Below are 16,502 nucleotides of genomic sequence, written 5' to 3'. Positions count from 1 at the left end.
AATTTTCCATTGTTGCTAAATGTTTGCTGGAGGTTCACCACTACTGGTGAAGAGCTACAAACTCCTGGCAAAAATTTGCAGCGAATCACAAGCTCATTTGCATGTGAAAATAATGAGCGGCAAATTTGCGGCAAGTTTATATTTTTTGTAAGGGTCGTACTATGATGGATAAGCAGTGAGTTAAATTGTTGTACGGTAAATGCACCCCTGATCTCCTCATAAGCTTTATGATACATTCCAAACTTTTCATTTTCATCATCCAACAATTTGTGTCTGACAGACTTTAATATTAATGATGCTCGTTTACATCCAGATGTCTGTGTTAAACCCTTCTTTGATGGTCATATTTGCAGATGCAGATAATGAACTGTCTATAACTGAATTGTATGGCAAGAGCTGCATTAAGATTATTCAAGAAATCCTAATCCTAGAATATTCATTTTTGGTTGAACTACTACTTTAAATTTTAACCCCACCATTTTACAAGTTCAGATATATTTTCTGTTTTTTTTTATGGCATTGCAAAGAATTAATTTAATGTGAAAGTAGGGTCTGTAACAGCTAAACCTATAATGCTGATGGTACGCTAATACTAGAACTAGCAGAAAAACTAGTAGTCAATGATTAATTACAAGAAATAAACAGATGAAAAGGTACTTAATGGGACATCAATAATGATTGATGTAATCTACAGCTAGGAACCCTCCTTACACCTGGGAGAACTTCATCATGGGAATGGCCTGGTTTTCTGTAACATGAAGATGAGGGCTGTGGATGTATCTTCTGTTGAGGTAACGGCATTTATTAAAGTGGAAATCATTTGGCCATGTATCTACTATGCCTTCCTCTGTCACACTCATTAGCCAGAAACTGCACATAACCCCACAGCTCCAGTTGGCTGGGCTAATTTATCTTTCTCTATCTCTCATTTTATTTATTTATTTTTGTGGTGTACAACATGATTTATACCTTTTTTAAGCAGATGTTTGCCGGAACACAATATTTTTGTTAAAGCTGATGTTTGAATGTTTTTGATGCTAAAATATTTTCTTGTATCGCAGCTTAATATACAGAGAAAACTATAAGTAAACTATTCATATGTTGATTCCCTCAAAGTGTAAACACTGTGGCTCTATGGCTCATTTCTCTTAGTTGTCAAGAGTGTTTTCTATGAGCAATTCTACAAACATTCATTGTTTTTTATGGGTGGTTCCCAAAACTGCACTTAACACGAATGTGCATGGATGCACTTTAAGTTCTTAAGAGTATCGCTGTCCGAATGTGAAGTGCTGAACTGTGACCGTATATTTTCGCTCGTCACTATATCATTATTCATTATATTTGTATGTAACTTTATTCATACTTGAAATTTAACACATTTTTAATGTTTACATTTATTTTCTTAAATACTCAATCTAAATATCTACATAATTACATGTAGTTTTGTAATCATTTTTGCATAACGATATATAATGTTTACACACTGCTTCATTCATCAGGTGTGCATTTGAAATATTTTTTTTCACAAATTCCTCTGTGGGTCTGTGAATGATCCAATGACAAGCATTTATTGAATATAACAAGGTTCAACATGGTACCAGTACTGCGGAGTGCAAAATAAGGAGACATAATGCGCTCTAGGGACATTCACAAATCAAACGGAACTCTACTCTTTCCTCCCAAAAGTAATAACGTTGACAGCAATGCAACAGCATTGTGGTGTGGACGAGAGTGCCCTTGGGTGTCAGAGAGGAGGAGAATGACAAGCCAATAAATGGCGTGGATTCATCCATGGCAGCAAGTCATTGATGACATTATTTTCTTCACTCCCCTGATTTGAATTTATACAGTTCACACAAATAAGTGTAGTTTATTTGTTCACTAATTCATTTTTCTATTCACCCATTTTTACACCCTGTCTATTTTATGCATTATAAGCTGATGCTGCTTCTGCAAACAGCACAAATAAATGGATTAGAAGGTTTATGCCAATGCGTCCAATCTAGACAGCCTCAAGCCGTTGCGTAGCGTCAGCAGACACACCTGGTTTATACAGGGTGTAAGTGCTTAGCGATTTATTCCAGAGCACTTGTAAATCAACATCCATTTACAAGTACTTCTTAATTTATTATATGTTTGGTAAATAAGCCACAAAACTAAGACAAATTCTACAATATACTTTGGCTTATGATGCTTTTAAGAAACAAGGCCCTGTTTGTTTGAGAGGTGCATTTCCCAAAAGAATGTTAGCCAACTTTAATCGCACGTTCCATCATTACCAACATAGTTCAACGATTTGGTATTTCCTAAAACCATAGTTCCAACAAACATTGGCAAACAGCATCACAAAGTTGTGGTTGAAACTACAGCTTTACACCTGTAGTTAGCAGCAAACAGTAGTTTCTTGTTCGTTTGTAGTGTAGACATAATTTGACTTCACTAAGGCTTCTATATCATTCATTCAGAAATACTTAGGAATTGTTCACATTCACTTAAGAAAACTGCTTATTCCAGTGTTTAAGAGATTAAGAGAAAGTGATTCAACACACCTAGTTTTTTGTTTTAGAATGTGGCTTACGTAGCCATGTTTGTATGTGCTCAAGTGTGTCAGGGGAACGCGGAGTATGACGTAAGAGGGAAACCCCACTATTGCAATGCAATGATAGAACGTTAGGGAAACAAATACAGTTGCAACTGTGGGACATGGAAAAACTATTTTTGGAGAAAGTTTACTTACTGAGCCGGATGTATACAGGGCAAGGAGAATGCCGATTACACCATGCATACAAATGCAAACGCTGCCTTTGTGTATTAAGCAGCTTTAATGAAGTAATAAACAGCTTTCTGGTTTCCATGTAAACGAGTTATAATTTGACATCCATTAGATCTCTGCAGAAATGTTTACTCCGTCTCCCTGCATAACGTCACTAACGAAAACTCTATATTGTTGAACCTGGTTTGAACGACAATGTGTGACATAGTTACTGTGGGTTTGGCAAACAGCCGTGACTAGCTAGTTAAAAATCTTTAACGATGTATCATTCTATGGTAGTTAAGCCAGTGAGTTCTATCATTGTATGTGAAACGCAGTGTCACATTGTTGAACAGGAAACGCAGCCCAGTCCGACACAGCAACATTTCCTCAAGCAATGGTGTGAGTTTTGGGCGTGACTATCTGTATGTAGGACCAATGGCAGACAGAGTGTGTATTCATAAAGATTTAAATTGTATTATATATGTGTTGTTATCATTTTAACAAAACAAAAAAAATCTAATAATTAGGGTAATTTTTAGGCTGCAAGGACCCACACAACATCAAGGGGGCCCCTGTTGATGCCTCTGAGCACTTGCAGTCTTTGCAATGCAGAACATTTACACTTTACTTTCAACTTCCCACCACTGTCTCTTCCTAATCATGGACCATGTTAGCAATTTTCACACGTAAATGACAAACTAACATTAGCATGCCTCAGTTAACATTCTCATTGCTGAAATTGTGTATATTCATGCTAATAAAAATGACTTCTAGGAGTAAGAGTAAGAAGAGCAAGTGAATGATAAAAGGTGGCAGGAGTCTTTTAAAATTAATACTGCCACACAGATATTGTAATTTCTATGCTAATGTTTGTGCCATATGTCTATTTGCAGACCGTTGGCGAATACTTTTTTTATTACATTTCTGTTTGTTATAGCGGACCCACAGGGCACAATTTCTAAAAAGCCACTCAAAAGCACTTTAGTTACTGATAAGCAGTCCTTCAAGAAAAAACATTTTAATATTGAATTCAGTTACATTTGGCATAATGACCATCCAAAAGAGCTTTGTAGAGTTTGTAGCCTTAGTGACTAGCGAGGGTTCAGAATGTTTTTTTTTTTTTTTGCTATTATAGACTACAGCAAAAATAAATGTAAAATGAGTGCTACTGGTAGAACACTTGATCGGCAAATTCAATAACACTTCATTTTAGGGATCAGAAATAGGCAGTAATTAACAAATAATATTTGTATTATATTTGTATATATATTGTCTTAGTGTAATGTTTGGATTTGTAAGGGTGTAGTTACGGACTTGTTTGGAATTATAAGGTATTTATTAGCCCTTTGTTTGTTGATTTCTTACTCTTGCAGAAGTAAATTAAAACTAAACATACCAATAGCTAAGAAGGTGCAAAATACATCCCTTATAGGTTCTCATTACACTATGTGAATGTGCACCGTATGTGTAAAATTACAACAAAAAGCATTCTCTTTGCACTAAAAGGGTAAATAGTTTTAGATAGTATTTACACCCCTAATTAAATAATATCATACAGTATAGGGGGATCACAGCAGCATGTTTATTGTGTTTATTTAGAGCCCCTAAACCTAACCCTAAACTTAATCCTAACCTTCCCTGCTGTGTTGAAATACTATATGCGTTCTATCACATTCACACAGAGTAATGAGAACCTATAAAAGATGTATTTTGCATTATAAAAGCTATTGATGTGTTTTATTTTTAGCTTGTAAAAAGCAAATATAAAGGGGCTATAAAGCAAGAATACAGAATAACACAATAAAAATAAGAGTATTTTGATACATTACTAAATTGAAAATACAGTATATTTTATGCAATGTAAAAAAAAATATACATATTTATATAAAGTATGCAAATAATGAAAATATAATGATGAAACTATGAGAAAGAAATACAAATTTAGATGCTGAACTCTACATTTGATTTGAGTGTATCAAAGTCACACAAGAATTTAAGAAAAACATAAAGTCAGGAAAAATAACCCAAATATTTTCAAAATTAAATTATTCAACACATTTTAAAATATAGTATTCACAATATATATTCCTCATATATATATATATATATATATATATATATATATATATATATATATATATATATATAAAGCAGTGCAAGCCTCTAAAGTGACGTCTTCAAACTAGCAACGAAGGCTTGAGCTGTATCACAACAAGACGCTGAATCTGTGGCGGAAGAAAGTAGTTCCACTAACAAGAGCATTTTAGGGACGAAAACCAGACAATGACTTGAGATAAAACCCTGAACGATGTCTTTAGATGTGATAACTGTGCTTTAGGCAAAATTATTGAAAAATAATGGTCACCCGAGGTGTAACATAATAATGCATTACCACCTCGGATGTGCATTGTTTTTCAATTATTCAATGGTCCATCATCAATTATTCCTTTTATATATATATATATATATATATATATATATAGTGCATTCTTATCTTCCTGCTGAACTCAATTTTTTCCTCTAACACGTACATGCAGGTTTGTCCCCAGGAGAAGCTCTGTTGAATGAGATGTTATTGGATCTGAATGAGAAGACTGTTCTCTGGAGTGACAGTGACCCAGAACTGTGTTATATACTCTGCTTGTGTTCCCCATTTTCTCTTTAACCTACACGGTTATCTTTACCAGGCAAACAAAAATAATAAAAAATAGCAACATAAATGATTTGTGAGGCAAATGAATGATTTGAATTTCACATGTCAATGTAGATGTCAAAATTGGACAATTGACAATAAAGGCTGTCAATATTGTAGACAGCATACTACAATGCAACTTTCCACCAGCGATGCGTATAATGAGCCACGTAAAAATGAATTTGCAAAAATGCAGTATAGTATAGATGATACTATGAGACCAGGTTGTTAACAGAACAATAGAAATCATAAAGGTCATAGATTGATATAATTTTTTATGGTGATAAATGTGTTTAATTCATTATTAATTCATTCAGTCATAATTCATTCTACGATGGACTTCATATAGGATGAACTGATGCCAACTCCAACCGTAAGACAAGGGATCCTTCATATGCCACTGCCTGAACCTCACCAAACCTCACCGAAATGACCTGCCGGTTAAACTGCAATGCACCTCACTGATCTCTGCCTGCAGCACCTCGGTCTATTGATGGACCACACTCTTGAAATGGAATACACAGACTATCAATTGCCAACAAAACCCTTCATCAGCCAATTAAGAAAGGATAATGTATCAATGTGAACTTCTGCAGTTAATCCAGGATGGACTTCAAAGACATTAGTCATTAATCTTACAGTTCAAACACCATCTATGTTTAAACACTGACCCTTATTTTACTCATTTTAAACCATGATTTGCACTGCATATAAATAACTAATATTGTCATTACATTCATAATGTTAGTCAGAGGGGAACTGGCCCCCACAGTGAGTATGATTTCTCCCAAATTAATTTTTCTCCATTAATCAACATCTTATGGAGTTTTGTGTTCCTTGCCACAGTCTCACTGGTGATTTTAATACAATTATTATTAACTTACTTATTATATTTTTTATTTTTTATTCACAATTTACAATCATATTTAATCAAACTACACAATGATGACTCTAATTATGTATAGATATTACAGTTTCATTTTCTGTCAAGCTGCTTTGAAATGACATTAAATATAACAATCACAAACACATTTACCAAATTTGACAAAGATGCTAATTTCTGCTCCATTTGAGATTTTTTAAGACTGGTTAGGAATAAACAAAACCTTACAAATCAGTAAATGAATACAGCTCACCGTAACATTGACTGTGGGTTTCACTTACAGTATATCTCACTCAAATGTTCCAGTACCAGGGTACATGCCTATGCCTTATTCCTGAAAAGTGCCATCTCCCATCGGATATTTTTGCATCTGTGTCATAACTTATAGCATGTTGTGTGTGCAGTGTGGGAGACCTACGTTCTTGTCTTTTGTTGAAAGCAGAAAATAATCGCATAATCAGTGATGAGCGTGATTTGAAATCTAAGATTCCATTTTTACTCCACTGATGGTTAGGTTATCTTTAGTTGTGTAGGTCTCTTTAGTTGTACATACTAGAAGTCAACCGATAATGTATTTTGCCTATTACAATAACCAATTACACTAACTGCCTATACCAATTTTGCATGCCCCTAGCTTCAATGAATATCTAATAAAAATAAAAAAAAACACTGCAAGCGTTCAGTGATTATTTTTATTTTGAGGTAGCCGGTAGATGGTACTTCAAAAAGCTTTTATTTGTACAGATTAATTGCTAAAAACAATCAATTGGTCGATCTCTAGTACAAGATGTTCTATACTCTTTGTGGGTGTATTTATGGGAGGTCTATGAAAATAAAGTGGGGCAAAATCGAATTATAATTTTTGTGCTAAATATTTATTTGGTATAAACATTGCGCATTTGATGTCTAGGAACTATGTCTATTCTCAGTGCAAATTCTGAACTCACATTTGCAGTTAGGGGATTCCACCAGCAGGTACTATCGAAGTGCATATTTAAACTCTAGAATTACAAGAAAATGATGCCCCTGACAATTATAGTTAATACTAGACATGATGCTGAATGTCAGTAGATCAAAATTATTAAATACTCTTATATTCTCTATAATTTATGCACCAGCATCCAATTAGTCCAGACGAACAGTGGCAAGAAATAGAGAGTGTGTCATAGAAGTATATCTGATTTTCAAGAAGAACGCATTTCCTGCACAAAATAAGGTAAGACACAAATGGTCTTTATTTCTGTTGTTCACTAGCAAACAAAATGTGCTGACTTTTTTATATCCCCTGTACTTCGAGTGCACAATTTCGCCAACCTACTATATTTATGCGTAGACTTAGTGAATACTTGCATGAAAATATGTTATGGCCATGCCCACTGACGTTGCCCCTTATGGTGAATCACAAAGCACTATGCAGTGGTCTTAAAATAGGGCCTTCGGTATATAATTTGGAAGCTTGCTGTTTGTTGATATTACATATCAATGTTAGAAAAATGTGTACACTTTGAATACAAATGGCTATGAATACAGATAACATCACGTTGTACATGCTGAGCGATTTGTGCATTGCTGCTGTTGGTTTCATAATTCAGTAAGGATGAGTTACTAGCAGCATGTCACATTGTCTCCCACAACAGTGGCACTCCTTTGTTCACTTGCATTCTTCTCATAGCTTTGGGTGATGCTGGCATCTGCCTTCTAGCTGCATGTAAAGGGTTCACAGTTTGTTCTGTGCTTAGTCTAGTGAAAGTAACTATTGGGGATCATATATAATGAAGTGCTACACTTTCGTTGGTGTCATTGTGCCATCATCCATGACTTCAGAAGCAAATTACATTTCTGTTTCCTTTTCAGCAAACCAGACTGAGCACATCATGAATTTGTGACTGTAAGTAAAAAGTGCTGAAATCAGCCTGTGCTTGCCGAAATTAAAATCACTGCTACAGTGGCTAAAGCTGAAAGTGTTGCTGAACATATGAGCATGTGTGAGCTCCACATTCAGGGTGAAATATTCACAGGATGGTGTGAGAAGCGAGTTGTATTTTTAGTTGTAAATTATGTTACACAGTCAACAGGAATATATGTTTTTTAACCCTACCCCCTAGCCCAAACCCAACCCACCTAACTCTCAGTGGAGTAAAACTTTTATTTTAAAAGGGAAAACAAATCTGCCAAATCAAAATCACCATTGTTTATATGAACACGATTACATCCTAGTTTTTATCGCGTTACAACATGTTTCATTGAGGATAGTAGTGCTAAAAGGGGAAAGGTGTGAGCATTTGAATTGATGCAAAAGCATCTGATGGGGGATGGCGACATGTCGACTGCTGTTGAAAAATACCACAAATAACCTGCTCTCATTCCCAGAATCCTTCACTGTTCACATTCAACCCTCTACACTAAGAAAGTGCAAGAGTGACCGCCCACTTTTTCAGTAGTCTTGGTTCTGGAAGTTTTTCCCCATTTATTTTCTCCAGAGGGATTAAAGAGTTGTAACCCAAACGGACCAAACTAACCAGCTCCAAGAGTTAACTCAGAGCCTTTTTGCTAAGGATCCGGTAATGATACCAGAAGTGCTCACTGGCCAGTAGCAATCTAATTCCATTGTTATTTTTTACATCCTTGAAGTGGTCAATAGAAACCAAGAACCTTATTGAAACCAAACAATGGAGACACGTTGTGCCTGTTAATGGAACCAAAAGTCATGAAAATCATTTGGACCCCATTTAGACCTGGTATTAAGATGCGTATCGGGTGATCCGATCAAATGTGTTCAGACGAGACACAAAGGCAGTATAAAAGTTATATTTTTTCAGTAAATCAGTACATTTCTGATGCAATCAGTATGGATTGGTCTTAACATCAAATGCGATATAGTCACATCTCCATCCTCGCTTTTTAAACTTGTATTTAATGCTGACCACTTGTGATTGGAACACATCTTAATACCAGGTGTAAACGAGGACTTGGTTAAAATAATTTTTTTAGAAAAGTAAAATGGTTAGGAATAAGAACAGGCTTTCATTTCTTAATTCTTGTAGCACAGAATTATGGGTCTGTGGATTATAAAGCTGGTGGAGTGACCTCTACAGACTGAAGGACACAGCAGGTCCCAACATATATGACAATTGTGCTGATGACACTCTCTCTCTCTCTCTCTCTCTCTCTCTCTCTCTCTCTCTAGCTCATTTCCCTTTAGTGGACTGTGTCTTGCTTTTTGTGCATTTATTTCTGGAACAGTACTGTTTCAGAGGTAGATAATGGGGAAGTGGACTTTCTGTAACAACAGAACCCCTCTACATATTACACTTTAAACGTTCAGAAGCAGATTTTGGCTGCTGCCTGTAATTTTTCACATCCACATTTAAAAGCTCACCTTACACACATACATCTGTTTTGCGATCCCTCACACATTCCACATGGTTTCATGGAATATCCCGGCCTCTGAGTGGACTAGAAGCTTAATCTAGGTATCATTGGAAAGTTGCATATTTTCATTCCTGAGAACTTGTGCTTTCATTTGATATATGCCATGTCTTTTTAATTGCTATTTGAAAAAACAATATATATACCATATATCATAATTCAAACTTTTACACCACTGCCACAATGTGGTGCTCATTTGCGACAGAGAGTGTATCAGGTATTATCTTGTTATTTAATATAACATACTGTAAATGCAAATAATCAAGATTTGTGAAAAAGCTTTTAATGGTACCATATGACTATGTATCCAGGGACATCACGTTTTCAATGTAAACTCATTATACACTCCAGAGACCTGCTGGAATTAAAGGGATTTTAATGTCATTTGTTACAGTAGAAAATGCAATGTTTTAATAATAGCTGCTGCAAAAAAATTACATACTATACAAACTAATTCTATATTAACCACACTGTTAAGTTTTGTTAGGAGACCTAAAAAGTTAATAATGTTGTAACAAATAAATTATCTGTTTTTGTAAGTTTGTTTGTTTTTTTGTTGTGGTTTTTTATCAAAAGTTAAAGTCAAGTTGATTTTTGACTAAATCAATTGGAATATATATTAATTATAAAAATATATAGCTAAAATATACAAATATTTTGGGATTTTTTCACTGGTTTTATCGTCCACCAGGCCAAAATTATAAATCTGATTATAAAGAAAATATATTAAACGCATCTCTCTTCAACTAGCCACATGATTTCTAATATCATCGTGTCTGTAGCACAAACAAGTGGGATGAGTTTTAAATTAGGGGCAAGGGTTTGTTCATAAGCAATAGTAATAATAATGATTGCCTTAACAAAGACTACAAGTGATAATTACACAGCACTTACTTATGTGTAGACACATGCACACAATAACATAATGTGTGACGTTATCTGTTTAAATCACTGACATTGAGAAGAGTTGTGGACAGCAAGAAAAAGTAACAAATAAATTTGCCGTTAGAAGGCTTTGTATATAACAAAGTGTGTGCACGAGTTGGCAACCATCTCAGCTTAAATAAACGTGCTGTATACTGATTGAGTCAGAGATTTGACAATGACATATTTAACTATCTACTGTTTAACACAAATTAATGTCTGGTAGCAATTATAATCAACCATATATAGCAGTCATTGGATGTTTGACAGACAGATATGTGAGTAGTAATATCATTTAAAGAGCAGTGAAAAAATATGAAATAATGTGGTGGCAGTTGTTTTCGATACATTGTGTTTTTTTCTCTCAATCAGATCTTACCATCCACACAGGCCGGCCTGGCTCTTGTTGTCCCAGCGATCTGTCCTTTCTTACATGCACAGCGGGCTGTCTGTCTGGCAATCGTCCTGCGTGGCTGACTGCTGTCTCTGTCCAGAGTGACAATCTCACAGGTACCTGCAGCCAACTGACCTGCAGGACACAACCAAAGACAAAACAAAGTTCATCAGAGGAACACTGGGAAAGATAGGAGGCAATGTTATTGCTCTTTTATAATTTAGAAGATAAACGCCGTAAGAGACATACAAAAAGAAAGAAATAAGACAATTGTTGACATACAGGAAGAGTATAGCACTTTAAAGTTAATGTGGATCGCAAAGTTCAGATCATTTGGTCTTTGAAGAATTTGATAAGAGTTCTTAAAAAGCTCTGTTGAAATCTTTTGAATTTTGATTGCAGCTGTGTTTTGGCAAATCACAGTTTGAGATATTATTGAGATCTCTTCTGAAACATTACATGAGGCACATGTGAGATTACTCAAAAAGCAGGGGATTTCAGCAGCGTCTCTCTTTGCTCTCCATTTAATCTCATTGTCGTCTTGGAGATACAATTGAGATATTAAATAAAAGATCTCATTCTTGATTTTTCTTTCCTGTCACCAGTATATATCATGACTCATCTCAGCGATACAACATAAGATTTTGACTATCTTTTTCCATTTCCATGTGTTTTGAGATAAAAATTTGGGTAACACTCATTATAAATTGTTGATATGCGGGTTCTACAACATTTTTAAAAAGGGCAAATTTAATGCAATACTTCCAAATAGGGTATCTCTTTATAATAACTACTCGGTGCGAAGCATTTGTAAAGAATTAGTTTATAGCTAATTGATCATTTATAAATTGTTGTTCCTACATTAATAAACTACGTAAAAATAGTAAACAAAATTATATTCACTGTAGCAAATGATTTATTATTGTTTTTAAGTTCATATAGGTAGCTTGATATATATATATATATATATTATCCTTAGAATACAACTTGTTAATCATACCTAACTGATGTATTTTAGTTGATGCAAACCAGTGGTAAAGTAGTGTTTATGAGAACATTAAGAAAGCATAAATGCATAGTTAATAAAGATATTAAATATGTAATGAATTGTAATTACATTTAAACATAATTAATGTGTTTATTCATGTTTTAGTAACACTTACTATTAAATCAATCATTGCTTAATAAAGGTCATAATGAAGCACTTATTAATGGCTAGCTAAGCATTTTGTGTGACCTAATCTAAGTGAAAACTATATATGCTTAATTAAACATTTATTAACAAGGTTCAACAGTAAGGTTGGCCAGCTGGCCTGGGGCATGTGTGAGAGTTTCGCCCTTTCGGGCCAGTACTGCGCTGTCACTAAATCTTCCATTGCTCTTGTAAATGTGTTGTACATGTGTCCTAGTCTGATTATTAAACCACAGCAGCCTGCGATTCCATTTCAGAAATATCCAGTTCAGTTAATGAAATCGCAGCATCTTATGGAGTAACAATCAAACGACCACATAGAGAACTGCTTATCCAGAAGTGTGAAACTCCAGCCAAACAGACTGACACAGTGATCCATCAAAATAAAAGTTTGGTTTAAATGGACACATGAAACTGAAGAAATTATGACAAAAAATATATTACTACTGCATAGTAAAACTGTTATATTCATTTTAATAATAATACTAATAATAGGGCCTGGGTAGCTCAGTGTGTATAGACACTGACAATCACCCCTGGAGTCGCAAGTTTGAATACAGGGCGTGCTGAAACCAGCCAGGTCTCCTAAGCAACCAAATAGGCCCGGTTGCTAGGGAGGGCTGAGTCACATTGGCCAAATGTGGTTTGCTCTCAGTGGGGCGTGAGGTGAGTTGTGCGTGGATGACACGGAGAATAGCGTGAAGCCTCCACATGCGCTAGGTCTCCGCGGTAATGCGCTCAACATGCCACGTGATAAAATGCGTGGATTGATGGTCTCAACTGAGATTCGTCCTCCGTCACCCTCCGTCACCCATTGAGACGAGTCACTACACCATCACGAGGACTTAGAGCGCATTGGGCATACCAAATTGGGGAGAAAAAAATAAAATAATAATAATTATTATTATTATTATTATATCAGGAAAAATTATATTTTAGCAAATGTCAAAAGCAAGTGTGCTGTTGTACTGAATGTACAGTAAGTTTTTAATTTCAACAGTGATTCTCTGTTGTGCTCACGTTATTTGACAAAAAAAAAAACTGTTTTAGATTCAGTTGTGAAGATGTTATTGAAGCACTTTATTTGATAAAATAATTTCATTTAATGAACTCTTTATGACTTAATTTGATTAGTCAAAAAATCTATTGGAAAGCAGAATTATGGAAAACAATATTTCATCTGGTCCTATTTTTTCTTTGAGAGACAAACGTGTCTTCTTGAAGGCGGTGCCTCCTGGCCTGAATCCTGAAAGCGGAATTCTTTGTTGATCAACATTCAAATCTTAGGATGTTTTTGTCATACTGCAGACATTTGTAAATTAAATACTGTGCTTGTATCTTTTTACTACAAGGATTGGCACCTGAGATACAAATCCGCCCCTACGATCTCTGAAAAGTTATTACATAAAATGCCCAATTCAGTATCCACAAAGTACTGTTACTGTTCCATCCGGCCCAGCGCTGAGAAAAGTAACATGTACGCTGCACACTTCAGCAGCATAGTAAGGCAATTTTAATCTCTCTAAAGTTTAATAGGCACTGAATAGGAAAAATATAATTTAAAGTCAATAATATAACATTACATTACATTTTTATTTTTTTTTGTCATTTCATCACTGTCATGTGACCGTGGTGGCATGCTGGCTGTTTCCAGAGCACGCGCACAGGCTGTTTTTTAAGTGTCTAGAGACATTGTGATAGAGACGCTGTGGAGATGTTTAATAGTAAGTGTTACTAAAACAATAACAAATACATTAATTATGTTTAAATGTAATTCCAATTAATTACATATTTATTTTTTTAGTCACTGTGAATTCATGCCTTGTTCTTTAAAAAAACATTATCAAACTGCCAATAAATTAACTTATTAAACAATAATATATAATTTGCTACAGTGAATATAAACAAATAACAAATTATTTGTGTGTTGCTTATTAATGTAGGATGCTTTACAAACAGTTTATACTGCATAGTTATTATAAAGTGCTACCACAAATAGTAAACATTTCAACTTACATGTTAGAAATGCTTAATAAATACTTATTTATGCTTCAATATTTATTTATACAAGATGTACTTTCACTGGTTACAAATGTTGAGTGTTATTAAGCATTCATAACATTTGATATGTCCACTATTTGGCAGGTATTGCATGAAAGTCACCCTTTTATGCATGTTGCTATAACTGCATATGAATGTTTTATTATGGATTCATAAATGAATTATTAGTCATTAATGAACCCCTTTGTAATCCCTTAACATGGGGAACATTAAGTTAAATTGTTGCCAAAAATTCCCTTGTTTTAGTGTGAAACAAGTATCATATGCAATTACTTACTGATTTTACTTAATTACTTTAATTACTTAAAAACACTTCTTTACTAAAACGATCCTTTGGTCCATATAATACTATAAAATTAAAAGTATTTAAATATGATATCAGCCAGTATTTAAATATGATATCAGCCAGTATTTAAATATTATCTCAGCCAGTATTTAAATATGATATCAGCCAGTATTTAAATATTATATCAGCCAGTATTTAAATATTATCTCAGCCAGTATTTAAATATGATATCAGCCAGTATTTAAATATTATCTCAGCTAGTATTTAAATATGATATCAGCCAGTATTTAAATATGATCTCAGCCAGTATTTAAATATGATATCAGCCAGTATTTAAATATTATATCAGCCAGTATTTAAATATGATATCAGCCAGTATTTAAATATGATATTAGCCAGTATTTAAATATTATATCAGCCAGTATTTAAATATGATATCAGCCAGTATTTAAATATTATATCAGCCAGTATTTAAATGATTATATCTCAGCATCTGTTTGGAGTAGATAGATGATTATACTGTTAGAAATAATTTCCATTTGTATTAAGTGCATAAAACTCTAAGTGTGTTACTGTGTCAAAGTGATGCAGAATGATGGAGTAAGTCACATACTGTATAGTCAAGGGCAAAGGTTTGGTTTGAAAGTTGGTATGGACATAAAGCAAGCTTAATATTCAAAAATGTTGGTATTAAGAAAATACGAGAAATTCAGTCATACAACTCCAATTCCAAAAAAGTTGGGATAGTTTATGAAAAATGCTAATAAAAACAAAAATTATTGATTTGTAAATCATTTTCATCCTTTGCTATATAGAAAGGACTACAACTACATATTATATGATGTTTTACCTTGTGAATTTCATTGTTTTTTGTAAATGTACAGTAACTTCAAATCGGATAATTCCAACACGCTCCAAAATAACGTATTACCACCTATAACAAGTCTAATTTCTTAAATTAATTTAGCATTTTTCTGCCCCAAAATTTTATATATTAGCCTATTTTTTAGTTATATATTTATTTTTTAAGAATTTCTAAAGAACAAACAAATGGTGATCTGACTGCTAGGACTGCACTGTTAGGAGGAAAAATTTGATATGCAATAAACCTAAGATTTATGGGTCAAAATTAAACGTCATCTTTTTCAAGATTTAACTCGAATAAATGATATCTAAGGAACATGAAGTGATATTCTGTCAAATGTATTATCCAGTTTTAAATAAATGAAATCTAAACAAAAGGTAGGGTAAATGTACAATTTACATATGCAAAACATCTCAACATAAACAAAATGTGGCGAGAAGGGAGCATTGACATTTTTCCCTTTTTATTTTAACTTTTTTTGCTTTCCAACTCCCCTCACTTCCACATAATCGTTTCGCAAATCCTTTCTCTTTACTCTATATGAACTTACATTTTATCGGAAAAAGTATCCTGAACAAAGTGACTTTTTTGATCACAAATGTCTTATTTTAACTTTAATTTTTTTTGTTTTATTATGTTTTGCAATGTTCTTCTCTAATGTGCTAAATAAAACATTCCATTGGAAGTTACACTGGCATCTTTAACACATGTTAAAATGTTAACACAAACGTTAACATTTCAAGGTGTCTTCATAAACAGGGTGCTTATTGGCCGAAAATTAAATTTTTATTTAGACAGGAAAAATTTGTACACAAAAAAGTATGCTTTTTAAATCTATTAATTTCAAGGATTAGACATAAAATACAAATGGTAATCTGCCCATGTAATCTACAGAAAGTGATTTTTAAAAAATCTTACAAACGGCTGTGATTAGTGCATCCTAAACAGCGCTGAGAATAGTCACAGGTGCCACATGACAACAACATTTATGTGTTGCTTCGGAAGAGCTAGGATAATAATT

The 16,502-nt window shown here is 33.9% G+C and overlaps 1 protein-coding gene across 2 annotated transcripts in view; it reads right to left on the bottom strand.

The window, feature by feature from the left end:
• tafa5a (TAFA chemokine like family member 5a) overlaps positions 1 to 16,502 on the bottom strand; it is a 256,887-nt gene that overhangs the window by 92,505 nt on the left and 147,880 nt on the right. For both annotated transcript variants that reach the window (XM_052121016.1, XM_052121017.1), the window contains exon 2: positions 11,063 to 11,212. In XM_052121016.1, coding sequence (XP_051976976.1) covers positions 11,063 to 11,212 — 150 coding nt within the window. The remainder of the gene's footprint in view (positions 1 to 11,062; positions 11,213 to 16,502) is intronic.

The sequence above is a fragment of the Xyrauchen texanus genome, chromosome 47 (genome assembly GCF_025860055.1).
Source record: "Xyrauchen texanus isolate HMW12.3.18 chromosome 47, RBS_HiC_50CHRs, whole genome shotgun sequence".
Classification (NCBI taxonomy): domain Eukaryota; kingdom Metazoa; phylum Chordata; class Actinopteri; order Cypriniformes; family Catostomidae; genus Xyrauchen; species Xyrauchen texanus.
The sequence above is the reverse complement of the archived record's forward strand: the minus strand, read 5'-3'. Positions and strand labels throughout refer to the sequence as shown.